Source organism: Arabidopsis thaliana, chromosome 2, assembly GCF_000001735.4.
Source record: "Arabidopsis thaliana chromosome 2, partial sequence".
NCBI classification, from domain to species: Eukaryota; Viridiplantae; Streptophyta; class Magnoliopsida; order Brassicales; family Brassicaceae; genus Arabidopsis; species Arabidopsis thaliana.
Genome location: NC_003071.7, coordinates 11,195,324 through 11,220,553, shown reverse-complemented (window position 1 = coordinate 11,220,553; position 25,230 = coordinate 11,195,324). Strand labels below are relative to the sequence as shown.

At 34.1% G+C, this 25,230-nt stretch overlaps 6 protein-coding genes across 16 annotated transcripts; 3 read left to right on the top strand and 3 right to left on the bottom strand.

Moving 5' to 3' along the window:
- Positions 1-12: 12 nt before the first annotated feature.
- Positions 13-3,412, top strand: PEX10 (peroxin 10). 5 transcript variants are annotated; one of them, NM_001336062.1, is made up of 12 exons: positions 47-319; positions 418-449; positions 525-614; positions 697-791; positions 871-1,060; positions 1,155-1,224; positions 1,295-1,373; positions 1,463-1,596; positions 1,848-1,942; positions 2,024-2,221; positions 2,362-2,438; positions 2,685-3,115. In NM_001336062.1, the coding sequence occupies exons 1-10, from the start codon at positions 139-141 to the stop codon at positions 2,033-2,035; spliced, it is 978 nt and encodes a 325-aa protein (NP_001323817.1). In that variant the 5' UTR covers positions 47-138; the 3' UTR covers positions 2,036-2,221; positions 2,362-2,438; positions 2,685-3,115. The 5 variants fall into 5 exon arrangements, with proteins under 5 accessions (NP_001323818.1, NP_001323817.1, NP_001323820.1 ...); NM_001336059.1 differs by having other exon boundaries at positions 1,848-2,221; positions 2,685-3,412; NM_128192.2 differs by lacking the exon at positions 2,024-2,221.
- A 108-nt stretch (positions 3,413-3,520) lies between these two features.
- AT2G26340 (uncharacterized protein) lies at positions 3,521-5,346 on the bottom strand. Of its 2 annotated transcripts, NM_001202679.1 has the most exons (7): positions 5,072-5,302; positions 4,897-4,945; positions 4,725-4,795; positions 4,541-4,635; positions 4,395-4,453; positions 4,078-4,323; positions 3,521-3,608 (listed from the first exon to the last, which is right to left on the bottom strand). In NM_001202679.1, the coding sequence occupies exons 1-7, from the start codon at positions 5,298-5,300 to the stop codon at positions 3,563-3,565; spliced, it is 795 nt and encodes a 264-aa protein (NP_001189608.1). In that variant the 5' UTR covers positions 5,301-5,302; the 3' UTR covers positions 3,521-3,562. The 2 variants fall into 2 exon arrangements, with proteins under 2 accessions (NP_001189608.1, NP_565620.2); NM_128191.4 differs by lacking the exon at positions 3,521-3,608 and having other exon boundaries at positions 3,676-4,323; positions 4,395-4,462; positions 5,072-5,346.
- Positions 5,347-5,891: 545 nt separating this feature from the next.
- Positions 5,892-12,474, top strand: ER (Leucine-rich receptor-like protein kinase family protein). Its single transcript, NM_128190.3, has 27 exons — positions 5,892-6,737; positions 7,084-7,222; positions 7,324-7,395; positions 7,500-7,571; positions 7,663-7,734; positions 7,825-7,896; positions 7,975-8,046; positions 8,123-8,194; positions 8,278-8,349; positions 8,443-8,511; positions 8,597-8,668; positions 8,745-8,816; positions 8,905-8,976; positions 9,066-9,137; positions 9,206-9,277; positions 9,365-9,436; positions 9,563-9,634; positions 9,717-9,788; positions 9,875-9,946; positions 10,033-10,104; positions 10,269-10,337; positions 10,433-10,504; positions 10,583-10,656; positions 10,739-10,867; positions 10,952-11,299; positions 11,376-11,746; positions 11,831-12,474. Exons 1-27 carry the CDS (start codon positions 6,659-6,661, stop codon positions 12,185-12,187), a joined length of 2,931 nt encoding a protein of 976 aa, NP_180201.1. The 5' UTR covers positions 5,892-6,658; the 3' UTR covers positions 12,188-12,474.
- Positions 12,475-14,266: 1,792 nt separating this feature from the next.
- Positions 14,267-15,165, top strand: AGL33 (AGAMOUS-like 33; the record flags this gene model as incomplete). The annotated part of the gene is made up of 2 exons (NM_128189.1): positions 14,267-14,499; positions 15,069-15,165. 2 exons carry the CDS (start codon positions 14,267-14,269, stop codon positions 15,163-15,165), a joined length of 330 nt encoding a protein of 109 aa, NP_180200.1.
- Positions 15,166-16,383: 1,218 nt separating this feature from the next.
- On the bottom strand, positions 16,384-19,251 carry FAP2 (Chalcone-flavanone isomerase family protein). Of its 5 annotated transcripts, NM_128188.5 has the most exons (11): positions 19,071-19,251; positions 18,378-18,824; positions 18,074-18,308; positions 17,871-17,946; positions 17,683-17,785; positions 17,480-17,548; positions 17,242-17,278; positions 17,078-17,152; positions 16,940-16,991; positions 16,819-16,863; positions 16,384-16,732 (listed from the first exon to the last, which is right to left on the bottom strand). In NM_128188.5, exons 2-11 carry the CDS (start codon positions 18,782-18,784, stop codon positions 16,635-16,637), a joined length of 1,197 nt encoding a protein of 398 aa, NP_180199.3. In that variant the 5' UTR covers positions 18,785-18,824; positions 19,071-19,251; the 3' UTR covers positions 16,384-16,634. The 5 variants fall into 5 exon arrangements, with proteins under 5 accessions (NP_180199.3, NP_001318291.1, NP_001324880.1 ...); NM_001336056.1 differs by having other exon boundaries at positions 16,401-16,863; positions 19,071-19,234; NM_001336058.1 differs by lacking the exon at positions 19,071-19,251 and having other exon boundaries at positions 16,401-16,732; positions 18,378-18,872.
- Positions 19,252-19,451: 200 nt separating this feature from the next.
- Positions 19,452-23,558, bottom strand: GP ALPHA 1 (G protein alpha subunit 1). 2 transcript variants are annotated; one of them, NM_001336055.1, is made up of 14 exons: positions 22,734-23,558; positions 22,408-22,596; positions 22,247-22,319; positions 22,114-22,151; positions 21,934-22,023; positions 21,681-21,758; positions 21,471-21,578; positions 21,287-21,388; positions 20,990-21,045; positions 20,480-20,614; positions 20,304-20,397; positions 20,153-20,212; positions 19,987-20,066; positions 19,452-19,909 (listed from the first exon to the last, which is right to left on the bottom strand). In NM_001336055.1, the coding sequence occupies exons 2-14, from the start codon at positions 22,465-22,467 to the stop codon at positions 19,732-19,734; spliced, it is 1,152 nt and encodes a 383-aa protein (NP_001325056.1). In that variant the 5' UTR covers positions 22,468-22,596; positions 22,734-23,558; the 3' UTR covers positions 19,452-19,731. The 2 variants fall into 2 exon arrangements, with proteins under 2 accessions (NP_001325056.1, NP_180198.1); NM_128187.3 differs by having other exon boundaries at positions 23,086-23,558.
- Between the last annotated feature and the right edge of the window lie 1,672 nt (positions 23,559-25,230).

The following is a 25,230-nucleotide window of genomic DNA, read 5'->3' as shown; positions in this document are numbered from 1 at the left end:
AATATTATTGATCTCATATATAAATGGCATCGATACATTTGCAAATATTTATTTTTCCTTTGAATTAAAAAAAAATATCAAAGGCCGAATAAAAAACATCATTCGGCAAGTTCATCGATCCACGAAAAAAAAGAAACGATGAGGCTTAATGGGGATTCGGGTCCGGGTCAGGATGAACCCGGTTCGAGCGGGTTTCACGGCGGAATCAGACGATTCCCGTTAGCAGCTCAGCCGGAGATTATGAGAGCTGCTGAGAAAGACGATCAATACGCTTCTTTCATCCACGAAGCTTGCCGCGATGCCTTCCGACACCTTTTCGGTACAATTTTTCCGACACCAAACCAAACAACAACAACTGTCTACTTTAATTGCTTCATCGTTATTGTCCAATTAATAACTAATTTTTATCACTCTTAGGTACAAGAATCGCTCTTGCTTACCAGAAGGAGGTAATATACACTAAATTATATTTGTCTGAGTTTCCATGAGATTTTTGATTATTTGTTTTTATTGTTTTTGGATAGATGAAGCTACTTGGACAGATGCTTTACTATGTTCTTACGACAGGTTCAGGGCAACAAACTTTAGGAGAGGAATATTGTGACATTATACAGGTTTTTGTTACTTTATACAATCTTCCTTAAGTGTGCTTCTACAAAACCATTTTACCTTCTGATGTAGAATGATATAATATAGGTTGCAGGGCCTTATGGACTCTCTCCTACACCAGCTAGACGTGCTTTGTTCATATTGTACCAGACCGCAGTTCCATATATCGCAGAGAGAATTAGGTTTCGTCGCATTTCTTATTGTTGTTTTACAAAGAAAAATTTGAATCTTGTCCGCTGATATTGATATAATTGTCTACAGCACTCGAGCTGCTACGCAAGCAGTCACCTTTGATGAGTCTGATGAGTTTTTTGGTGATAGTCATATCCACTCACCAAGAATGATAGATCTTCCATCTTCATCTCAAGTTGAAACTTCAACTTCTGTAGTATCTAGGTTAAACGATAGACTTATGAGATCGTGGCACCGAGCTATTCAGCGATGGCCTGTGGTAATGTATACCCCTCACGTTTAATTTTCCATGGTTCGTTCACTTGTTTTCTGCGTAGCAAATGTTGTTTTATACAAGGTTTTGTGCCTTTTAGGTTCTTCCTGTTGCCCGCGAAGTCTTACAACTGGTTTTGCGTGCCAATCTGATGCTCTTCTACTTTGAAGGTGAATTTTGTGAGAAATATTTAACTCATGTAGAGCATGTTCTGAACTAGTAACCTTTGTTTCTTTTCAGGTTTTTATTATCATATATCGAAACGTGCATCCGGGGTTCGTTATGTTTTCATAGGAAAGCAACTGAATCAGAGACCTAGGTAATGATTTTTTTGTCTTCTTTTACACTTGCAACTCTTGACTTTTACTATCACAGAGTAACTGAACTCCCTTAAGTCTTGTTGAGCAGATACCAAATTCTTGGGGTTTTCCTTCTAATCCAATTGTGCATCCTTGCTGCTGAGGGCTTGCGTCGGAGTAATTTGTCATCTATCACTAGCTCCATTCAGCAGGCTTCTATAGGATCTTATCAAACTTCAGGAGGTCTGGCTCTCATGTCCTTGATTATGAATGTTAATAATCTAGAATTTCCCAACATTACGGATATTTGTGGAGGATATATATGTTAGATTGTCAGTACTATAGTTTCAATAAACTATGGTCTAAATTGGCATCATGGTAAAAGTTTGTTAGAAAGATACATGAGAGAAGATAACATAGGCTGAAATATTCTGCTTGTTATGCATCACCCTATTTCACATTACAGTAATATAGTTTTGGTATTGTTCTTGCAGGGAGAGGTTTACCTGTTTTAAATGAAGAGGGGAATTTGATAACTTCGGAAGCTGAAAAGGGAAACTGGTCTACCTCCGATTCAACTTCAACGGAGGTAAAATATTTATAAATAAGTTAGAAACTTCTGTTACTTTGTAATGGCTAATATCTTGAATAGTGATCATTATTGGGAAAGGACAATAGGTAATAATATACTTGGAAGAGAGGCACATAACTCTGAGCAAAATGTATTATGCTCTTACGCAAAGGTTATGTTGTATAAGTGTGATTAAGAAAACCAAAATGATAGTTTACTCTGTTGGTATGAGTATCTGATAAGAGTAGATGGCCACTCGACTGATCCCGCTCTACATATAGTTTCTAGCGAGACAAGGTTATATGTTAATCCTATTTTGAGACTATTCTAAATTTAAAAAAACTCCAGAGGGGTTTATTTTTCTCTCGTTTTGATGAAATCAATATGTTACCACTTGTTATGTTAGGTGTTTACCTTGCTATGTACTTCGATTGCAGGCAGTAGGGAAATGCACTCTCTGCTTAAGCACCCGTCAGCACCCAACGGCCACTCCTTGTGGTCATGTGTTTTGTTGGTAATAAACCTTCCTCTACCGTAATTGCTTATTTTGTCCTGGGCCTGATCTGGAACGAGTTAACACCTACAAACCTTGATAAGTTTCAGAATCCAGAGAATTTCAATATCTTGATGTCCATTGGTTGAAACTGCTTTTGATAAGATGAACTTTGTATCGAACATTTACTCGAACTACAAAACCTAAGATCCAAAAGTTGACACCGGAACATTGTGCTCATTTTGAAAGTCATGTTGTCATGTGCAGGAGCTGCATTATGGAATGGTGCAACGAGAAGCAAGAATGCCCTCTTTGTCGAACGCCCAATACCCATTCAAGTTTGGTTTGTTTGTATCATTCTGATTTTTAGGCACAATGGGATCAACAAAGACAGGCACTGCAGAAAGGCAAAGCAGCTAAGACAGTGACACCTAAGGACAGTGCATCTGCTACAGGAATGGAATCTGCTTCGGCTTCAGACTTTTTGAGTAAGATCAACAAGTTATGAGAGAAGACAGAATAAATATATTTCTGACATCATTCTCGATCCCATGCCTACCTTTTTCTCTATGATATTTAGTGCAGAAACCACAGAGGTTTGTTGTTTTACATTTCATTAAAAAGAGTTGGAGATGTTAGGTGGTCTTTCACATTCTATATTACATATAATAATCTCAATTGGAGATCTATTACAAGACAAGAAAATCTCATATTAGGCACAATACCATTTTAAAATGTTAGGTGTTGTTCGTTTAATCAGTTAGGTAGTGCCTCTGGGTGATCCATCCAGAAGATCCATTCAGATGCATCATTTGGATGATGTTCGTTTCTGAAGTTGATAGTGCATCTGGATGAATCATTTGAATGCAGATGTGTTCGTTTGAATTGTTTTTTAACAATGTGCATCTGCATCTGAATGCATAATGTACCAAATGACTAAAAAGGACATATATTTATTTTAGTGTAATTCTTCAAATTTTAAAGGAGTATTTTAGAGATTTACCATTTTTGACTGCAGCTGATGCATCTAGATGCACCGATCAAAGTCAGCTAAATATTTTAATTTTTTTGAATGAGTTTTATAAACTCAGCCAACTGATGTATCAAACTATTCTGTTATATTGTGTTCAAACGAACATCAGTTATCATCTGCATCTAGATGCATCAGTCAACTGATCAAACGAACGACACCTTAATCATACAAACTGAACATTGAGTTCAGACAACCCTTGTTTCTTGGAGATATAGAAAGATATCAAAATCGAGAGTAACTCTTAAGAACTCAAGAGTGATTTTGCTCCGCAATTTGTTAATCCTCCTAGATGGAAATCTTAAACATAAAGATGTCTTATATGAAAGGGTTTAACAATTGATAGAGATATATGAGCGTGTCATCACCCAGCGGAAATAAGCTAGATAAGATTACTCCAGTATACGTATGCGGTTATGTGTAGCAGATGTTGCATTGGTAGAACCGGTAAGTGGATGTGGATCATGTCACCTCGCCGACTTTAGCAGCAAACTATTCTGGTTTTAATATATGCATCAATTGAAGTTAACAATACATGATATACACTGAATCAGAAGAGTTTTTGATACCAATGCTGTAAGATTAACAACTGTTTTTGGATAGTAATAGTCCTGTGACCTCCCCTCTCACAGTATGGACTGGAGCTGCTTTATCTCAGAGGATTCTAAATCATCACTTCCCGCATCTTCTTCAGATGCTGATCTGTAGACTTCCACCATAGCTTTCCCTTTATCAAGCACTTGAGAAGGAACTGTTTGTAGAAGACTGTCCAGTGCGGTTAACGCTGTTCCAAGCTGTGACTTCATCAATACAACAGTTGCATTTGAATCTTTCCTCGACGCACGTAGAAACAACGAATCCAGTTCTTCCAATGCTCTATAGAAGGAAAAGCCAACATAAATTACACACGCAAAGGTCATCATCATTCATTCAAACATTGTCGGTACCTTAAACATCGATCAACATCATCAGTGGCGGTTTTGGAGAAACCATCATCTGAAGCATACTGAGCAACCTGAAAGAGTTTGCATTACACATTTCATCATCAAACAGAAACCAAATGAGTGACATCAAGTGAGCTTTAAAAACTTACAGCTCGAATGTTTACACGAAGAGAGCTAGCAGGACCAGACCGCAATTGGCGTCTACACGCCTCAAATTCAGGTTTCTCCACATTCAAAAATCCCTCTCCAACATCATAAATAAACATGAGTGTAAGTTTTATATAGCAAGAGTTTTAAGAACAAATGTGTAACAAAAAAACAGAGAAATTTTACCAAGATCCTGGATTTGTAACTGAGCTAGAATCACTGGTGGTACATATGCTTCAAGTGGATCAAGTTTCTTCCTATTCAATAACTGGTTTTAAGTTTTAGATAATTCACCAAACATTTCAAAATCTAACTTCAGAATTCAAAGGAATAAGCATCGGAGACGATTTAATGTTACCTCTTGACGTATTTATCCAATTTATCCATTAAGCCACCAGCCATAGCATCTGATCATCATCATCAACATATAAATAACCAAATTTGAAATGAACAAAAGTCGAATTGGTGATATTGAAAATCGAGTTCGTGAAATTGAGAATCGGATTGGTGAATTTGAAGAGAGATGCGTGTACCGTTAGGGAGGAGGAGGAGACGGGAGAGAAAAAAGGAGACGGAGATAACTCGCCGGCTCTGTTTCCATGGCGGAGGTGATAATGTAGCTGCGCACGTTAGCTTTTTGTGGTTTGAGTTGGAGAACAGTGGGAGGCTCACGGTAGCGTGGAGTGACGACATTGGGGATAACACCAGAGGCGTCTTATCTCCGTTGGACAAATTATTATTATGGCTATGAACATTCAACATATAATTTAATTAGAAATTTGCGGATGAAAAAGAGGTAAACAATTGCAGAAATGGTTAAAAATATTAACGTTGTACAGCAAATGATAATAAAAAGTGTAACGTACAGTGTGTAAGGAATGGAAAAATAATAATTTGGGTTAAAATAAATATGTAGTTTTCTAACTATATAGTACTTTTTGAGAAAAGATAATATTATGTGTATTTTTATTGAAACAAATAAATGATTTAACAAAAAAAAAAAGAGAAGTTAAAATGAAAAGGAATTATTATTTTTTAAGTTCTTCCTTCTTTTGTTGGGCCTGTGACCCTTTTAGTTTTAGTCCACTTCGTTCTCAAAGCTTCAAAATATTAATTTTGTGACAAACCGACCGGAGCCAACCAAACCGGTTAACATCCTAAAACCAATCATATTTTATTAAGTTTTGTGTTGATGCTAAACCAAAAATCATTGGCATGCATATTTCTAAATTTAGTAATAAACAAAAACACTTAGAAATCACACGTTCACTATACTAAAAAACGTTGACAAAAACACAACAACTATACTAATAATTAAAGAAGAGAAAACTGAACCAAACTTTTTGTAAACTCCTGAATTTAAATTAGTAATTGAAGTAAGAAGATGAAGAAGAACATGTTAAGCAAACAAAAAAATTACACTAAAATCATATAAAAATACATAATTACAAAAGTACCCATAAGATGGATTTATTGATATGGGTCATCTGTGAAACAAGCCACAGAGAGACAAAGACTCGTAAGTATTGGGCAACGAAAGCGACCTCCTTTATTCACCACTGCCATTAACATGTTCTTCTTCTCCTTCTTCTTCTACATTTTATGACCGTTTTACCCTTCAAGAGAGAGAAACAAAATCACTCCCTCTCACTCACTCTATCTCTCTCTTCTGCAAAGCTTCAGAACTCTGGCAGAGAGATAAAAGATGATGGGGTTTTTAACTTTATCCTCCCCAAATAATTCTTCTTCCCTTCATCTCTCTCTCTTACACAACAGGTCCCTACATTTGTACAATCTCCTCTCTTTAAAGACTCTCTCTCTTTCTCTCTCCATCTCTATCTTACTCTGTATTTCTGTCGTCTGAGCACTCAATGAAACCACTGTAAATTTCCGCCAGAATTTGATGTGATGGAACGATAAAAATCATTTTTTCTCGGTTAAAGTAAAAAAACAAAAACAAATTTCTGTAGAAATCATAATAAAAGAAAGAAAAAAAATCTAATGTCGGTACATAATACGGTTCTCTTCTTCTTCTCTATCCTCTGTTTCTTCTTCATGGAGACTTGAAAGCTTTTAAAGTATATCTAAAAACGCAGTCGTTTTAAGACTGTGTGTGAGAAATGGCTCTGTTTAGAGATATTGTTCTTCTTGGGTTTCTCTTCTGCTTGAGCTTAGTAGCTACTGTGACTTCAGAGGAGGGTCAGTTATTATACTGATGCATGCTTCTTCAAGTTCAAGATTTTCGTCTTTTTGTTTTATATTAGTGAAAAAAACTTAAAGATGAGATTTTTATATGATTTTTGAAGTTTCATTTGGTGAAAATGAGATCTGGGTACTTGTTATTTTCTATTTTTGCTTTTTGTAATGGTTTTTTTTTACTTGGTGGGTCTTCTATAGAATCAAAAGAAGCTTTGAATAAATTAGGGTTTGAGTTTTATTTTGTTTTCTTGGAAGTTGAATTTTTAATCTTCTCAAGAACTGACAAATATTTTTTTTTGTTTTTGTGCGTGTGTGTTAATAAAATATCCTTAAAACAAAATTAAAGGAGCAACGTTGCTGGAGATTAAGAAGTCATTCAAAGATGTGAACAATGTTCTTTATGACTGGACAACTTCACCTTCTTCGGATTATTGTGTCTGGAGAGGTGTGTCTTGTGAAAATGTCACCTTCAATGTTGTTGCTCTGTAAGTTTCTTCATTCCTTTAGATTACTATTACAGTGGTTTTTGGTGTTCTTGTGGGAAAAAGTTGTAATTTGTTTTGTGTGTGTTTTCTATGTTTTGTAGTAATTTGTCAGATTTGAATCTTGATGGAGAAATCTCACCTGCTATTGGAGATCTCAAGAGTCTCTTGTCAATGTAACTGTTTCAACATTCACTGTAGCATGAAATAAAGTATCTTACTTTAATTCTATTCCACTCTCTGAGTTGTGACTTTTGTCTTCTGTTTTTTTCTAATGTAGTGATCTGCGAGGTAATCGCTTGTCTGGACAAATCCCTGATGAGATTGGTGACTGTTCTTCTTTGCAAAACTTGTAAGAACAGTGATTGGTGTTATTCTACCATTAAACTTTTGTTCATAGAGGTTTTATTTGATGAAGTGTGTTCATGTTGTTTTTTATTCAGAGACTTATCCTTCAATGAATTAAGTGGTGACATACCGTTTTCGATTTCGAAGTTGAAGCAACTTGAGCAGCTGTAAGTAGCTAGTTATTCTGCTACTAGTCTTCATATGTCATTGCTAAAAATATACTCACCATGTGGAATATGGATTTTTACTTTGTCCAGGATTCTGAAGAATAACCAATTGATAGGACCGATCCCTTCAACACTTTCACAGATTCCAAACCTGAAAATTCTGTATGTTCCCCATGATTCTTACATGTCTTACTACTTTTAGCTATATAGGTGATCATACATGTGTAATTTCAATTGCAGGGACTTGGCACAGAATAAACTCAGTGGTGAGATACCAAGACTTATTTACTGGAATGAAGTTCTTCAGTATCTGTAAGTGTCAATGTTTTTTGAAGTCTGTCAATGTCTCTTCATTACCCGGTGATAATTGTTGTACTATGATGAGCAGTGGGTTGCGAGGAAACAACTTAGTCGGTAACATTTCTCCAGATTTGTGTCAACTGACTGGTCTTTGGTATTTGTGAGTCTTCTTGCACATCTGAATAGTATGATGAGTTCTTTTGTAAATATCAAATATCTGACTTTGTTTTGATATTGAATCAGTGACGTAAGAAACAACAGTTTGACTGGTAGTATACCTGAGACGATAGGAAATTGCACTGCCTTCCAGGTTTTGTATGTGCCTCTTTCTCTACTTCTAAACATCATTACTGTAATTTGGGTTACTTAAGAAAATCTACTTAACTGGTTTGCTTATTACGAACTCAGGGACTTGTCCTACAATCAGCTAACTGGTGAGATCCCTTTTGACATCGGCTTCCTGCAAGTTGCAACATTGTTAGTTCTCACCTCTACTAATCTTTTGCTTTAAATTTTGGCTAGCCTTTGTTTTCTTTTAAAGAAGATCATTTTCTTATCTTAGATCATTGCAAGGCAATCAACTCTCTGGGAAGATTCCATCAGTGATTGGTCTCATGCAAGCCCTTGCAGTCTTGTAAGTACTTTTCTTCTAATCAATGAAGCTACTTATAACATTTTCATGAACTTAGGTTATATGTTTTCTTTTACAGAGATCTAAGTGGCAACTTGTTGAGTGGATCTATTCCTCCGATTCTCGGAAATCTTACTTTCACCGAGAAATTGTAATTCTTTACCTGTTTGTTTTCAGTTTGGAGTCAAATGTCATACCATGTTAATGATAGTGATTTATCTTTTTGGCTTTATCTCTAGGTATTTGCACAGTAACAAGCTGACTGGTTCAATTCCACCTGAGCTTGGAAACATGTCAAAACTCCATTACCTGTATGACCAACCTTCTCTTCACTTCTCTTTTTGCATACAGTCACTACTAAGTTGTGTTTCCTTATCAACTATTTGTAAAATATTCATAGGGAACTCAATGATAATCATCTCACGGGTCATATACCACCAGAGCTTGGGAAGCTTACTGACTTGTTTGATCTGTAAGTAGTTCTTCCTATGCTTGACATGTTTTGATGTTCTTATGCTTATATGAACTATGTACATATAGGAATGTGGCCAACAATGATCTGGAAGGACCTATACCTGATCATCTGAGCTCTTGCACAAATCTAAACAGCTTGTATGTATCTCTTTCTCTGAAAACTTCTCACTTGAATGTTCAAGATTGGTGCTTTATATGATTTTGTGTCTCATTAATGTAATGTAGAAATGTTCATGGGAACAAGTTTAGTGGCACTATACCCCGAGCATTTCAAAAGCTAGAAAGTATGACTTACCTGTAAGTATCGACGCTGAGAATTTCTCTAATCTTATATAATATATAGTTCCACAGCGTTTGTTTTTTCGAATTTCAAGTCATTAACTACTGAGTTTTTGGTTGCCTTTGATTTATCGGTTCAACCAGTAATCTGTCCAGCAACAATATCAAAGGTCCAATCCCGGTTGAGCTATCTCGTATCGGTAACTTAGATACATTGTAAGTGTTTCTTGTTTTCTGTGAAGTATACATCATTATATGTGCCTTGTCTCACATTTATTAAATTTAATGACATTTGAAGGGATCTTTCCAACAACAAGATAAATGGAATCATTCCTTCTTCCCTTGGTGATTTGGAGCATCTTCTCAAGATGTGAGCATCCATAAGACCTCCAGTTTTATTGTTTATTTCTAGCAAAAGATGAAAATGGTTTGTGAACTCTTGCATTCTTGTTATAGGAACTTGAGTAGAAATCATATAACTGGTGTAGTTCCAGGCGACTTTGGAAATCTAAGAAGCATCATGGAAATGTAAGAAGTTAACTTCTATCTGCTTGGTTAGAGTTTTTTTCATTTATCTCAATTACTGTTCTGAATTTGTGTGTTTGTGGTTGCAGAGATCTTTCAAATAATGATATCTCTGGCCCAATTCCAGAAGAGCTTAACCAATTACAGAACATAATTTTGCTGTAAGCAATCTTCCTCTTATCCCTTCCAAGCTGTTAAGAAATTGTTTTTGTAGAATGAAACTAAAACTCTGTATACACAATAATGAGGTCACTATAGTGTGATCCAGGAACATGTATTGGGTTGGTGATCTATCTAATGTTGTGTTTCTTAAAATTGCTTGCAGGAGACTGGAAAATAATAACCTGACTGGTAATGTTGGTTCATTAGCCAACTGTCTCAGTCTCACTGTATTGTAAGTAGGCACCTTTGGTTCTGAAACATTTTTTGTCCCTCTTTGTGCATCTTTTGCTAAGAATATAACCCTGCAATCTTCACTAACTCTTATAGGAATGTATCTCATAACAACCTCGTAGGTGATATCCCTAAGAACAATAACTTCTCAAGATTTTCACCAGACAGGTATGGTAATTTAGCAGGTTTTGGTATTGTGCATTTTGTTTTGTTTGCTAATATCTATGTTTATGTTTTTGGATAAAGCTTCATTGGCAATCCTGGTCTTTGCGGTAGTTGGCTAAACTCACCGTGTCATGATTCTCGTCGAACTGTACGAGGTGATTACATTCTTCTAAAAGCTTCCATTCACAAAACCTAAGATAATTAAAGCTCATGTTTCTATCCATGTTTTGTCTGCAGTGTCAATCTCTAGAGCAGCTATTCTTGGAATAGCTATTGGGGGACTTGTGATCCTTCTCATGGTCTTAATAGCAGCTTGCCGACCGCATAATCCTCCTCCTTTTCTTGATGGATCACTTGACAAACCAGGTCTACTCTCCAAACCACTTTACGAATGTTCTTCACCTACAATGTAATCCAATAGTTAATCCTTAAATTTCCTGGTGACATCAGTAACTTATTCGACACCGAAGCTCGTCATCCTTCATATGAACATGGCACTCCACGTTTACGAGGATATCATGAGAATGACAGAGAATCTAAGTGAGAAGTATATCATTGGGCACGGAGCATCAAGCACTGTATACAAATGTGTTTTGAAGAATTGTAAACCGGTTGCGATTAAGCGGCTTTACTCTCACAACCCACAGTCAATGAAACAGTTTGAAACAGAACTCGAGATGCTAAGTAGCATCAAGCACAGAAATCTTGTGAGCCTACAAGCTTATTCCCTCTCTCACTTGGGGAGTCTTCTGTTCTATGACTATTTGGAAAATGGTAGCCTCTGGGATCTTCTTCATGGTAAGTCTCATCGCCAAACATAGAAAATTATTTGAATCTTCTGTGACATAACAACTTGCTTGTGTGTTTTGTAAAGGCCCTACGAAGAAAAAGACTCTTGATTGGGACACACGGCTTAAGATAGCATATGGTGCAGCACAAGGTTTAGCTTATCTACACCATGACTGTAGTCCAAGGATCATTCACAGAGACGTGAAGTCGTCCAACATTCTCTTGGACAAAGACTTAGAGGCTCGTTTGACAGATTTTGGAATAGCGAAAAGCTTGTGTGTGTCAAAGTCACATACTTCAACTTACGTGATGGGCACGATAGGTTACATAGACCCCGAGTATGCTCGCACTTCACGGCTCACTGAGAAATCCGATGTCTACAGTTATGGAATAGTCCTTCTTGAGTTGTTAACCCGAAGGAAAGCCGTTGATGACGAATCCAATCTCCACCATCTGGTTTGTTCTTTCTTGCCTATCTCTCTCAGCTGCTCTGTTTAGGTCAAGTCCGTAATCTTGTTTTCATTGATTCACTTACATCAGATAATGTCAAAGACGGGGAACAATGAAGTGATGGAAATGGCAGATCCAGACATCACATCGACGTGTAAAGATCTCGGTGTGGTGAAGAAAGTTTTCCAACTGGCACTCCTATGCACCAAAAGACAGCCGAATGATCGACCCACAATGCACCAGGTGACTCGTGTTCTCGGCAGTTTTATGCTATCGGAACAACCACCTGCTGCGACTGACACGTCAGCGACGCTGGCTGGTTCGTGCTACGTCGATGAGTATGCAAATCTCAAGACTCCTCATTCTGTCAATTGCTCTTCCATGAGTGCTTCTGATGCTCAACTGTTTCTTCGGTTTGGACAAGTTATTTCTCAGAACAGTGAGTAGTTTTTCGTTAGGAGGAGAATCTTTAAAACGGTATCTTTTCGTTGCGTTAAGCTGTTAGAAAAATTAATGTCTCATGTAAAGTATTATGCACTGCCTTATTATTATTAGACAAGTGTGTGGTGTGAATATGTCTTCAGACTGGCACTTAGACTTCCTATAAGTTCTTGCCTATCTAAGTTTTTCTAAATTGGGTTATTCTTGTAACATATCTTAGATCTAGTACTCAACACCACGTCACCACCACAAAAGATTTCTTATGCTCAAAAACATATACATAGAAAGAACCTTCTAAACTACGAGAAACGTTTTGCTATGTAGTGTTATATGTCAACCACGTCTATGAGAGTGCAAACGATAGGTTAATAAGTTTTCTCACTTGGCAATAAAAATGATAAACAAATATATTGTCTGATTAATTTATTTTATATAGTTTTTTTATAATTTCTTATATTAATTCGAACTCATACAGCGCGTGAGACTTTCTAGTTTAGTATAAAGTACGTATTTTTGCAAAATCAAAATCGTAAATACATACATTTTAAAATGTTAAAAAAGATAAATCCGTACACCATTTAAAAATGGCATTTTCCTAAGATTTTTTTCAAAAAAGGCATTTTAGACAAGAACTAATTACTACAACTAAAATCTACTAACTTTGGTTTTTATGTATACATTTACGAGAGTCTACACAAAAAAAATACATAAAAGAAGAAGTAGTAAATAATTAAAACGTAAAAAAAAAGACTTTTCAAGAAGGCAGAAGAGTAGCACTGTTGTGCGATTGTAAAATCGTCTTGATTGTTGTTTATCCCACTGATAAGCCTACCCTTTTCAAAACTTGTTCTAAGTTTAAATTCTATTTTTGAACATGACATACAGTATAAGGCTTTTTAAAGATATCATCTTGATTTTGTTTCTTCCACAGGGAAGCCCTATCCTTTCTTACATAATCTTTGTTAGATAATTTTTTATTATTTTCAAAAAAAATAAAATTGAACATAAGTTTTCTCAAAGTAATATGTTCTAACAATAATAAACATAATATCATTTTTTTGTTTTAAACTATAAAGGACTAACATGGTAAAAAGTTGCAATATATAAATGATAATTTAAACTAAAAATTAGAATATGGTAACTTTTTCTTCAACAACATGCCACATTCGGCTACATGTCCACTAGGAAGTGTTATTATAGAATCGTTAATGTTGGGTACGCTTATGAAATTATCAATGTTTGCTTAAATCTATGCTTAGAAAATTACCAATATTACCTTAAAACTATATTTACGAATGACCAATATTGCTTAGAACTATGCTTATGAAATTACCAATATTTTCTTAAAACTTAAACACAAAACTCTTTAACAAAAAAAACTTTATTTTTATTTTTATTTTTTTGGCAAAAAAAAAAACTTTATTTATAAAGTGAAAGTCTCCAGATAATTTTGAATTTCATTTTTCCAGTTTTTATTTAGAATAATTTTTCTTCATTTACAAAATAAAAGAAAACCCTAGGGTTTAGGGTTTAGGGTTTAGGAAAAAGCGATGATATATTAATTGTTATGAAATGTTTTTTTAAAAATAGTTAACCAAACATTTTTTTAAAGAGAGTTTAGTTTCACAAGGCATTTGTAAATTAGAGTAATTATCAATAAAAATGGAAGACAATCTAATTATTATTTAGCAAAAACTATATTTAGGAAAATTAGTTAAAGTTTAGAAATATATCATCATAGTGTCAAACTAATTAAAATTATTTAATTTTGTGATATACGTGATCATATAATTTTATGAATATTTAATATTATGATACATGTAACTCAGTAAACCTAAATTTAGAAGAAAAGTCAAAATAATCATAACCAATTTAGATTCAACTTCTACTTTTGTTCCAAGAAAAAAACACATGGTTTGTTTTGTGGGATACTAATGACATCTATCAAAATCTATGAAACCAAATCTAGAAGTTTCAAAGACAATAATAGCTATTAAATAACACATTAATCTAATGAAGATTTTTCTCTAATCTCATCTTAATTACTCCCAAGATAAACTTCCTCTAAACCTTATTTATATAGATATGAAGAGAACAATCAAAAATAAAAATAAACAAATAGTTAAAGAAAATATGGGGAGGAAAAAACTAAAATTGAAGAGAATAGAGTCCCTAAAAGAGAGAAGTAGCAAATTTTCAAAACGTAAAAAAGGTCTTTTTAAAAAGGCAGAAGAAGTAGCATTGTTATGCGACTCGGATATAATGTTAATTGTTGTTTCTCCCACCGAGAAGCCTACAGTTTTTAACACTCGTTCTAGGTATAAATCATTCTGAAATGAAGTTTTCAAAAAAAAAAATTTATTTATTTCAACATGACATATATACTATCATATTTCAACAACTGATAAATTAAAAATAAAAATAAACTATTGTTGTCTTTAGATTTTTTTTGTTTGTTTAATCTATAAGTTCTAAATTTATATCCGTAATCAATTATTATTTGCTCAATTTATAATAGCGCGCTAAATTATCGTGGATATATCAAATATTTTGCACTTGTTCTTGTTTTTATTTTCATAAAAGAGTTTTGAAACAATTATAATTTAGATTCATTTTTCTTCTTTCTTAATTACTTAGAATTAGGAGTGACATGGTAATTGCTGTAATTTACAAAAATATAAAAAATGATGATTAAAAAACAATTGTAATAGGGAGTGTAATATTTTGTATTGTTTTTCAACAACATGAACCATTAGGCTACATATCCAATATGAAGTTTATTATAAAATCATTAATTTGTTAGTTATGATTGAAATTATCAATACATTCTTAAAACTCCTGCGAAGATATCTACTAATTACGTAATCATATGATTTTGATATTGCAGATCATTCCATACAATCCTTGAGAGGTTTTGCATGCTTTCATTACAAGAACGGGAAGAGAGGTGTGATCTTTCATATTTTTATATAATTATTACATAAGTACATAGGCATGGTTTTGTTTTGTTCTCTTTATTTTATAAAATAACTAATTTCTGCTGATTTTGATTCTTATGTATGCATTTAGGAGAGCTTACACAATAAAGGTATGATTTTCTCATTACTTTACATTATCAATTAAATTAAAATCTGATTTCATATGCCAAGATTAATAATTGGGGATATGATTTTTTAATTGGTGCTATATTCACATCTAAGTTTTTATGTAATTGATATAGGTTTATTTTTAATAAAAAGTAAAATATTATTTAAATGCTAGAAGATTTACCCAACTTAAGATATTAACAAACAAATAAGTTTTTTCTCTCTCTCTTTTTGTATAAATGTTTCTTATTTTTTTTTTTTTTATATGTATAGACGCTGAAAAAATTGGTGAACGAGAACAATACCGAAATATCCACTGAAAATGATCAATTTTCGCCTGAAAATAATCAACTTTCGCCTGAAAATGATCAATTTTTGTCTGAAATGGATCAATTTTCGTCTAAAAATCAATATTTATCTGAAAGGTATGATATTGTTTATACTCAAACACATGAATATAGATTATTCAACATACTAGATCTAATTTTGCTATATTTCTTGCAGTGATGAAGTGATTCAGGTACAAAAATATTTATTAAAAAAATTTGTGACGAAGATATTGTTTCCTTTTAGTAATTGTTTATTTAATATCATAATTATTGAAAATTTAGGATGATAATAAGGTCACCAAACTGAGAGAACTCAAGGAATTGTATGCTGAGAAGATGGTAATTTTGAGGTAACAAAAAAAAATACTAATGAAGATTCAATAAAATATTCTTATAAATTTTAACCAATATTTGTTTACTAACACAAGTATTTACTAATTTTAAAGGAACTGGGAAAGCCCGAATAAAGTTACAGATTTGCAAGGACTTAATATCATGGAAGAATATTTAGTCAATTCTCTCAACCATATCAAAAAAACCATAAAGGTGATTGCATATTAACATATAATAAATTAAATAAGATTTATTCTAAAAATTCAAATGTTATTGAAATTTTACAAAATTTTAATATCTTGTTTCAGATTAAGATCCAAGAAGAGCAACAAAACTCTTATTTCATTTAGAGATGGAGAGTTTATTTGTACTTAGCCGACTGAAGATCATAGGAAATCATGTTCTATTTTCTTCAAACGTTTCATATGTAATCATTAATTGAATTTGAAATTTTGTTTTATATTTTTTAATATTAAATGTTGGATCTCATTTCTTGTCAACCAGTTTCACAATTTGCATATTGGACAATCATAACGAACTAGAACATAAAAATCAAGACTATCTAATACAACTTAAGACATAACTTCCTCCAAGCTGCTTACAAAGTATTTTGATTGACAATATCTAGACATGACCGCGTAAATCTAACCCAATTGCCTTCTTCTAAAACTCAGAGGCAATTGGAAATCTAACAAGTAATTGATTTCAGCATCTCTTTATGATTCCCACCACTTTTCTACCAATCTCCTCCTTTGTCTGCTCTGACACCGGAACATCTCCAATGTACATACCAAAAAATGCTCCTGCAATGTACACAAATCTCAGAGCCCTTGGACTTTTAGTACGCAAACAAAAACGAGAAAACAAATAATTAGAATGAAGAACTAACTGCAAAGATCCTTGCTTCGGACAGCTCCAATCAGGTTACCACCAACTGCAAACGTTGGCCATGTTCAGGTCAGGTATACAATAAATTGCATAGAGAAGGAAGCTTCATAATTATTACTCACTCTCTGTGATTAGCTGTCCATCTTCTGTTCGCCGAAAGTCTATTATTGTTCCCTGCAAATGAGCCACTAAAATGAGTCATACTCCTTTTATGTATGTTTATATGTAAAGTGTGAGTGTAAGCATTAGCCATTATGTACCGCGGGTATTGGAATGTCTTGTCTAAAGAATGAACCAAAATCATTCAAACAATTGAAATCAGTTTTTGGATTTGCCTGCAATAAAAATGGAGAAGCGTATGATGTAGCAAAGCGTAATCCACAGTGCTTATCAGAGTACAAACTACACTCGGTGTATCATTTACCTTAACCAAGCGAGCACGCAGAGATTTCTCGAAAACACTGAAAACATAGACAAACAAGGGAAGGGATTAATTTGCCATCTATCAGTGTAATGCGCCTCAAATCATCAAATGGCAAGTAAATAGATTAAAATAAAAGAAACTAAAAGTGAGAATCAATTAAGGACCATAACACCTTCACGATTCATGAACATAGTTCAAAACAATACAAGATGTTCAATATGTAGCAACTTCCACTTACTCTCTCACAGTATTGATCTTCAAGCCATTGTAGTTAACCACAAGCCTCACACTCATAACAATATCCTCCCTGAAAAAAACTCAAATAAAAGACTTTCAGACGAAATGTCCAATCAAAGCTACACCAACTAAATCAGATTAGAGTGGACTTCAAACAAATAAAAGTGCACAATTCTAATAATATGAAAAAGATTGCTATAATACCTAAGAAGGTCTTTGTATAAGTCATCGCATTTGTCAAGTTTGCTTGCTGGAACCGAGGCATACTTTCGGCCAAGCTTCTGACAGACCGAGGAAGGGTGAACATCTAATCCAGAGAAGTTCAAGTTAGAAGCAAAAGATGACAAATTGTTCCATATATATAGAAAGATACAAAGCTAGAATGCACTTACAAAAACCAAATGCATATACTTTTAGAGATTTAATTCTGATAATTTTCATTGTCCGAGATCCCGTTGCAACAAGCACCTTAAATTATGATGAATTCAAAACGTATTAACTTTTCGAAATTTAAATCAAATCTCTTCTTTGGTGACTCTAACATAAGTTGTAATGACAAAGAATAACAAACTGAGGAAGAAAAAGCTATAAGAACCTCAGAATTCGATCGCGAAGCATTCTCCTTCAACAACATCGGGAACTCGATCCCCGTCCTAGGCTCCACTGATTGTCTTGTCCAGTCTAATTTTTGAAAACTCAAACCACTATATTCTTCACATCCCACCTGACAAGTCCTATGTTCAGTGTTCTCCGGACAAGTCCTATGTTCAATGTTCTCCCTAAGTTTAACATCATTACTCCCTAGTGGCAGAGCAAGTCCATTTGCAGACCTAATAAAATCTACAATCAGAAACTTCCCCAAAGAGAGTTTTAGCACTAAACAATATTACTAAACTTACATGACATTCAAAGACGGTATCATCGCAGCCGCCAAAGAGAGCAAAGAACACGAATGTAGCCTCTCAGCTTCATTAACAAAATGCTGAATAGTGGATTTAGATATGTTTCCAAAGAAGCCAGGACTAATATCTTTTGATACATAGTGAAATGGGAACACAGAGACGTTCCTATGTTCAAACACATGTTTTAAAGAATCACGGCTCTTACAAGTTAATCCCCATTGATGTTTAGATACTTCTTTTTGCAAGTTTCCATGTGAAAACCAACAAAGCAAAGCTCCTGTAAACTTAGAGATACAACTAAATGCTTCGAAAGCTAAGCTTCCAGGTATATGTAATTGTGAAAACAACTCATGTTGTAAGAAACTTCTCTTAGGTAAAACTGAATTAGGATCCATATTTGACATTTATAAGCTTTTGAATATAACTCCAATTGTACCAAAGATTCTGCAAGAAAAATCAAACAAAGACAAATTCTCAAATCAAAATCAATGGCTAACGAATCAAATCAAAGCTGAATCAACAACAACAATCACAAACAAGCCTTGATCTAAATGGTTCCCTAACAAAACCAATTTCGTGATCTTTGAGAGTTTCGTATTAATCAAACTAAGAAGCGATTGTTATCATTATCGTATAACAGAAAAAGCAAAATCAGAACACCATTGGAAGAAAGAGAGAACAACAACATACATGTTTCAGAGGATTGCTCGAAAACGGAATCAAAAACAGAGGAAGAAGAATCAATGAAGCTTTTTTTTTTTTTTGGGATCTATTAACGAAAGAGAAGAAGGAATATTCTTTGACGTAAGAAACAACAACGGCGAAGAGTTTTTTGCTTTCAGGGTTCTTCTTTCTTCGGTGCAATTATTTTTAAAGTCGCTTTTTCGAATGTTCTGAAATCACGGTAGACCCCATGTGTTTTACTTTTATTTCAGTTTTTACATCATATTTTGTATTTGTTCAGTTTCACCCCCATACTTTTTTTTAATGTAAGAACTTTTTCATGTTAGGAACATTCCAAAACTTTTTAGTACTGATAAAGTTACGTTTTGTGTTGTGTTTCACTTTCTAGATTTCGGGATGTGGATGCCTCATTTTAATAATAATATAACCCCAAAAACAAGATCAAAATGAGATGTTTTTGATGAGAAAAAAAAATAAGAAGTCAAAGACAGAGGAATGTTAACAAAAACAATGATAAAATAGAAACTAGTCGTAGCCATCGAGACACATTAGATTTTGAATCGCTAAGTCTTTTGTCCCGAAAGATAAATTACACGGTCATTCAGTTTTCGAGTTTTTCTTATAATAATAAGGAGAGGTAATTTACTAGAGATATGTAATAATAAGGTCATAAAAGGCCAGCCTCCAGTAAATTTCTCCTTCTTAGTGTCTCATCTACGAGCTTGAACGTTTTCTTTACAAGCTTCTGGTCCAAAGCCGTCGTCCTGTAGATTTTGAATACCCTGTCCACTCTATCCGGCGCCGTGTTCTGGTAATATAACTCCTCAAACTTCTTCTTCACAAACCTGAATCCAAATTAAAAATAAGGTCATATAACGGTAACAGTTTGGCGGGAATCAGTAAAGTTTGGAGACAAGCTTACTCGTATGCATGCTCAATCTCTTGTTTCCCACTTGAAACTGGTTGGTAATCTCTGAACCACTCGCAAACGTTCAACGGAACCTATGCACATTGAATAAGAAAGCGTTATTGAACAAAAAGACTTGCTTGCCTATCAAAACAAATAAATATGCTTTAGTTCTTCTTACGTCAAGAACTTTCTTCTCAAATATGTCGAACTTGTTCAAGAACAGCATGAAGGATGTTTTCTGCGTAAAGAGAACCAAGTTTTTGTAACCAAACCCATCTCAAGAGTGTCTTTAAATTTTTAAAAGATGAGATAAAAATGTAACTAAAAACCTCAAAACAGGGTTGTTTCAGGACCCAGTCGAATAATTCCTTGGTCTCCATCATCCTGTTTTTCTGCTCGTCCTCAAAGAGCGTTTGGTCGTACCTATGATCAAAACTCAGTTAATGTTTTGGCAATATGTGGACAGTACGAGGATATCTTATAATTTATAATGAAGTGAGCTTACTCGCTGATGGCAGCACAAAATATCACAGCTGTTACACCTTCAAACAGATGAATCCATTTCCTCCTCTCATTTCTCTGTCCACCCACGTCAAACAATCGGTACACTTCACCACTTTTTTTATTCTCTCCCACAGGGCTGCATAAACGAAGCTTTATCTCATATACCATTTGTGAATTCATCTTTGGTAACGGATCATTACAAGTAGATTCACCACAACAACAAGTTTGATATTGGTATGGAATTCATATGTTCTATTAGTACATCTTAGTGGCAATCATAGGAATCGAATCCGTAAACACTTTTATTCATTTCACCAAATAACTTACACATCGCAGAGAGACTACATTAACAAGATTGTTGCTGAGCTGTTAACACAGCTACTACAAACCGCCTAGCTAATCATATTGCCTAGTGAACCAGACTAACACTTAGAGCTTATCAAACAATTACTCATCTATGAAAGACTAACAATCAAACAGGAAAAAGGGTAAAACAAAAAGTAGTTGGTACCTGAACTGTATTTCCACGACACCAGTTGTGCGAACTCTTGCATAAAGTACATCCTCCTGAAACACCAACATAGAAAAAATGCACCAATGACAACACATTCCGGAAGACACATGTCACAGAAATTGCATATTGACTCTGGTCTCTGAAAATGCTAGCTCAACTAGGCTAATATGGAAAGCAAAAGGCTTCTGTTTGTTAATACATTGATCCTCCGAGGCTGATCCAATGAGTTTTATTCAACCATTTTAAGATCATTACTTGAAATGTTTTCAACAAAGAATGATACTTTGGTTATACCTTAGTTGGAATATAATTTATATCTGATAGTCTCTTCAAGTTCTCCATCAGATATTTCGTACAATCAGGAACCTGAAGCTCATTACCACGAGCACAAGTTTCCTACAAAATGAAACGTTTAAATCATGTATTCAACTTTGAGTGCAATAGTAAATAAAACGTGCACACACACACACAAACACACCTGAATTGCAGGATCCTTCCATAGTGTTTCTATTCCCTCAGCGATGTCCTTGGTAAGACGTGGATAGTCTAACCTACCACCAATCTCAGATAGTTTCTCCCCAATTGCCTGATATTACGATAATAAGTTGACTACCATAAGACAAGGTACTCACAAGACTCAAAACTCTAACAAAGACAGCTCAAGTGACCTATGAATCTAACCACTTACAATACTTTCAGAAGATAACATATATTTAGCAGAATCTGTTTCATTTTGAGCAAACTCCTTTGTTCCATCATGCAATAACTGTTCAACAATATAGAGTAGCTATTAAGCTACATGTACAATATACCAAGATCAACATATGAAAAAAATTTGATTACTCATATAAATGATTCTCTAGATTGTAAATCCAAAAGAACTCGAAAACACCGCCAATTAGAAGGATAAAACCGACACAGTCATTTCAAGTATTGCATACTTTTATAGTCTGATAGACATTGGCATGAATGACTGGAACATAGCTCTTTAGTTCTCCTTCATCAAATCCCGTTTGGAATAGAAGTTTTATCTGCAAATTAGTAAATTTGTATCATTCAATTAGCAGGATTCATAAGTAAATTTAAGTAAAGAGTACAATCAATTTTCCTTGTGGACTTGCCTGCTTAAAAATTGTAGATTTTCCAGATTCCCCAGCACCTTTACAAAACACAAGTCAGAAAATTAGAGGAAAACTATTACCAAAAGATTCATCAAGGCATGCCATTCACATTTCTAATCCAAGGTCTACATACCAAGTAGCAAAAGCTTCCGAATATGCTTTTCAGCCTTTGCTTCTTGCTCTATCCGTCTTTCGATTTCAGCAGCCTGTAGATTAATACAAACCAAGTTAACTCTTGAAGTATCAGAAATAATGCTCCCATACATCGAGTGTTACAAGAGCTCTTAAGTCAACCTGTGTATTCTCATCAGTATCTTCAGTATGATGTCGACTTCTACTGCAGAGTAAGCCCATGATTGTTTCTATATCCCCACAGGTAATAACATAGAAGTCGAAAACTATCAAGATTCAAGCTCCACAGCTAAAAACAAATACTTGAGCTTCCAGCTACAGTTGCTTCTCATAACAAGACAATGCCTACACCTACTTATGAAACAATCAATACTTTAGCTCAAAATTCATAAATATACATAAAGTTTCACTCACCAAAATAGCAAACATGTTCAAAGAATGCAAGTAAGAAAAAGCATTAAACTTTATAATATATACTGGATTAGTACCTCTCAAATGAAACAAGTTCAGTAGTTAAGAAAATGAGCTCTAAAAGTCGAGTAGCTAACACCATTAAGAAATTCAAAAACTGTGAGATAGCAAATCAAGTAATAGATAGAGTTCACACTTGAACTGCTATAATCAGATCCAAAGAATCATAATTTTCATTTCCAATCTACAGTAACGACGAACTGATCTACAAAACCCTAAACTTGAAAAACAAAACCAATTCGAAACGAAACAGAAAAACAACAGAACAAGGAGGAGAACTAGGACAAGATCTGAGTAATAAAAAACAAAACTTTCATAAAACCCAAAAGAGTAAATTTGGGGTAAGAAGAAAAGTAAAGTAGAATTCACCTGAAGAAGAAAAAGAAATGGAGTCAAAGGTAGTGAAGAAGATATCGGAGTTCGCAAACAAGAAGAAGAAGAAGAAGAAGAAAGTACAAAACAAGGTCTGAGAAGAGAGCAGAAGAAGAAGAAGTAGTACTTCTGCTTCTCCTGTTTCTATTATTGTTTTACCACTTTCTTTCCGCTTTAATGTTTTTGCTTCACTCTTTTGGATTTATTCTCTCCTTTTTATTATAAATACATAAAATGCAAATTATGAATTTAATTAAAAATAAAATAAAAATGGATATATTTTTAATATTTGGTCAAAAAGAAAGAAAGAAAATGTTAAGCAAAGGGGAAGACGAAATTACGCCGAAAGGTCCTGAGAGAGAGAGAGAGAGAGTGGTCAAATGTTGAAAAAAGATGTGCCTCTCGTGACGATAAAGAAGATTAATTACGGAACCTATATGCATTTTTATTTTATATACTATTAAGTTAACCATTATTGGAAGAGAATTACTAAGTGTGGCAAGACAAAACAAATTTGGAATTTTATGACATCAAGTCCTTGTATCGAAATATCTTGATTTTTGCTTTGCAGTTGCATTACAAGCTGGACTCTACTTATATCTAGAATGGGTTTTGCTAGCTTAGGAAATATATTGCAGTTTTGATTTAGGAAAGAAAATAAAGATTCAAAATCGATAAAAACACAACATATCATATAGTACTTTAAATCTTCAACCTACAAAAACATCACATCCGTTAAATCCTTACAATCATTAACATCGACTTGAACTTCTCACAAAATGTTTCCACTGAGAAACGGTCTTGGCGAGTGATGGTATATTTATTGGTTGGGCTTAAATATATTTCAGATGCAAAACCATATTGAATCAATAAATTATAAATACATAGCTTCCCTAACCACTTAAACCACCAGCTACAAAACCAATAAACCCGATCAATCATTATGTTTTCATAGGATTTCCTGAACATACATTAAATTATTTTTCATTTTCTTGGTGCTCTTTTCTGTCTTATTCACGTTTTAATGGACATAATCGGTTTCATATTGTAAATCTCTTTAACCTAACGAACAATTTAATGACCCTAGTAATAGGATAAGAAGGTCGTGAAAAATGAACGAGAAAAAACCCACCAAAACACTATATAAGAAAGACCGAAAAAGTAAAAAGGGTGAGCCATAAACCAAAAACCTTACCAGATGTTGTCAAAGAACAAAAATCATCATCCATGATTAACCTACGCTTCACTACTAAGACAAGGCGATTGTGTCCCGGTTGAAAAGGTTGTAAAACAGTTTGAGGATGCTACAAAAGTGGATGTTAAGTATGAAGCGGCTAAGGTTTTGGATTTGGTCTAGGAGCACATTGGTTAAGCAATATCTTCGGTGGAGATTGAGTTTTTAGAGATAGTAGATACTAATTCATCTATGGAGACATGCAAATTCATCAAAATGCTTGGATGAATTAGAAAAACTAGGTGGAGAATACAGTAAAAAAATTCAAAAAGTGCATATTGTTTGGACAACATTAATATGTACAAATAGTTTACATTTAAATGTATTATTTTACTAATTAAGTACATATAAAGTTGCTAAACTAAACTAATATAATTTTTGCATAAGTAAATTTATCGTTAAAAGTTTTCTTTCTAGCCACTAAACAACAATACAAAATCGCCCAAGTCACCCATTAATTAATTTAGAAGTGAAAAACAAAATCTTAATTATATGGACGATCTTGTCTACCATATTTCAAGGGCTACAGGCCTACAGCCGCCGAATAAATCTTACCAGCCTTAAACCAGAACAACGGCAAATAAGTTCATGTGGCGGCTGGTGATGATTCACAATTTCCCCGACAGTTCTATGATAATGAAACTATATAATTATTGTACGTACATACATGCATGCGACGAACAACACTTCAATTTAATTGTTAGTATTAAATTACATTTATAGTGAAGTATGTTGGGACGATTAGACGGATACAATGCACTTATGTTCTCCGGAAAATGAATCATTTGTGTTCAGAGCATGACTCCAAGAGTCAAAAAAGTTATTAAATTTATTTGAATTTAAAACTTAAAAATAGTGTAATTTTTAACCACCCGCTGCCGCAAACGTTGGCGGAAGAATACGCGGTG

Coding starts and splice junctions, on each gene's coding strand:
- PEX10 (NM_128192.2), top strand. CDS start 139: ATGAGGCTTAATGGGGATTCGGGTCCGGGTCAGGATGAACCCGGTTCG. Junction 320..417: donor TGCCTTCCGACACCTTTTCG/GTACAATTTTTC, acceptor TATCACTCTTAG/GTACAAGAATCGCTCTTGCT. Junction 1,374..1,462: donor CAACTGAATCAGAGACCTAG/GTAATGATTTTT, acceptor CTTGTTGAGCAG/ATACCAAATTCTTGGGGTTT.
- AT2G26340 (NM_001202679.1), bottom strand. CDS start 5,300: ATGTTGAATGTTCATAGCCATAATAATAATTTGTCCAACGGAGATAAG. Junction 4,636..4,724: donor GTTACAAATCCAGGATCTTG/GTAAAATTTCTC, acceptor ATGATGTTGGAG/AGGGATTTTTGAATGTGGAG. Junction 3,609..4,077: donor AAGCAGCTCCAGTCCATACT/GTGAGAGGGGAG, acceptor TGTATGATTAAG/GTGTCGTTCGTTTGATCAGT.
- ER (NM_128190.3), top strand. CDS start 6,659: ATGGCTCTGTTTAGAGATATTGTTCTTCTTGGGTTTCTCTTCTGCTTG. Junction 8,512..8,596: donor TTCCTGCAAGTTGCAACATT/GTTAGTTCTCAC, acceptor TTCTTATCTTAG/ATCATTGCAAGGCAATCAAC. Junction 9,635..9,716: donor ATCGGTAACTTAGATACATT/GTAAGTGTTTCT, acceptor TGACATTTGAAG/GGATCTTTCCAACAACAAGA.
- FAP2 (NM_128188.5), bottom strand. CDS start 18,784: ATGTCAAATATGGATCCTAATTCAGTTTTACCTAAGAGAAGTTTCTTA. Junction 17,786..17,870: donor AGTATATGCATTTGGTTTTT/GTAAGTGCATTC, acceptor TCTCTGGATTAG/ATGTTCACCCTTCCTCGGTC. Junction 16,733..16,818: donor CCGAAGCAAGGATCTTTGCA/GTTAGTTCTTCA, acceptor TGTACATTGCAG/GAGCATTTTTTGGTATGTAC.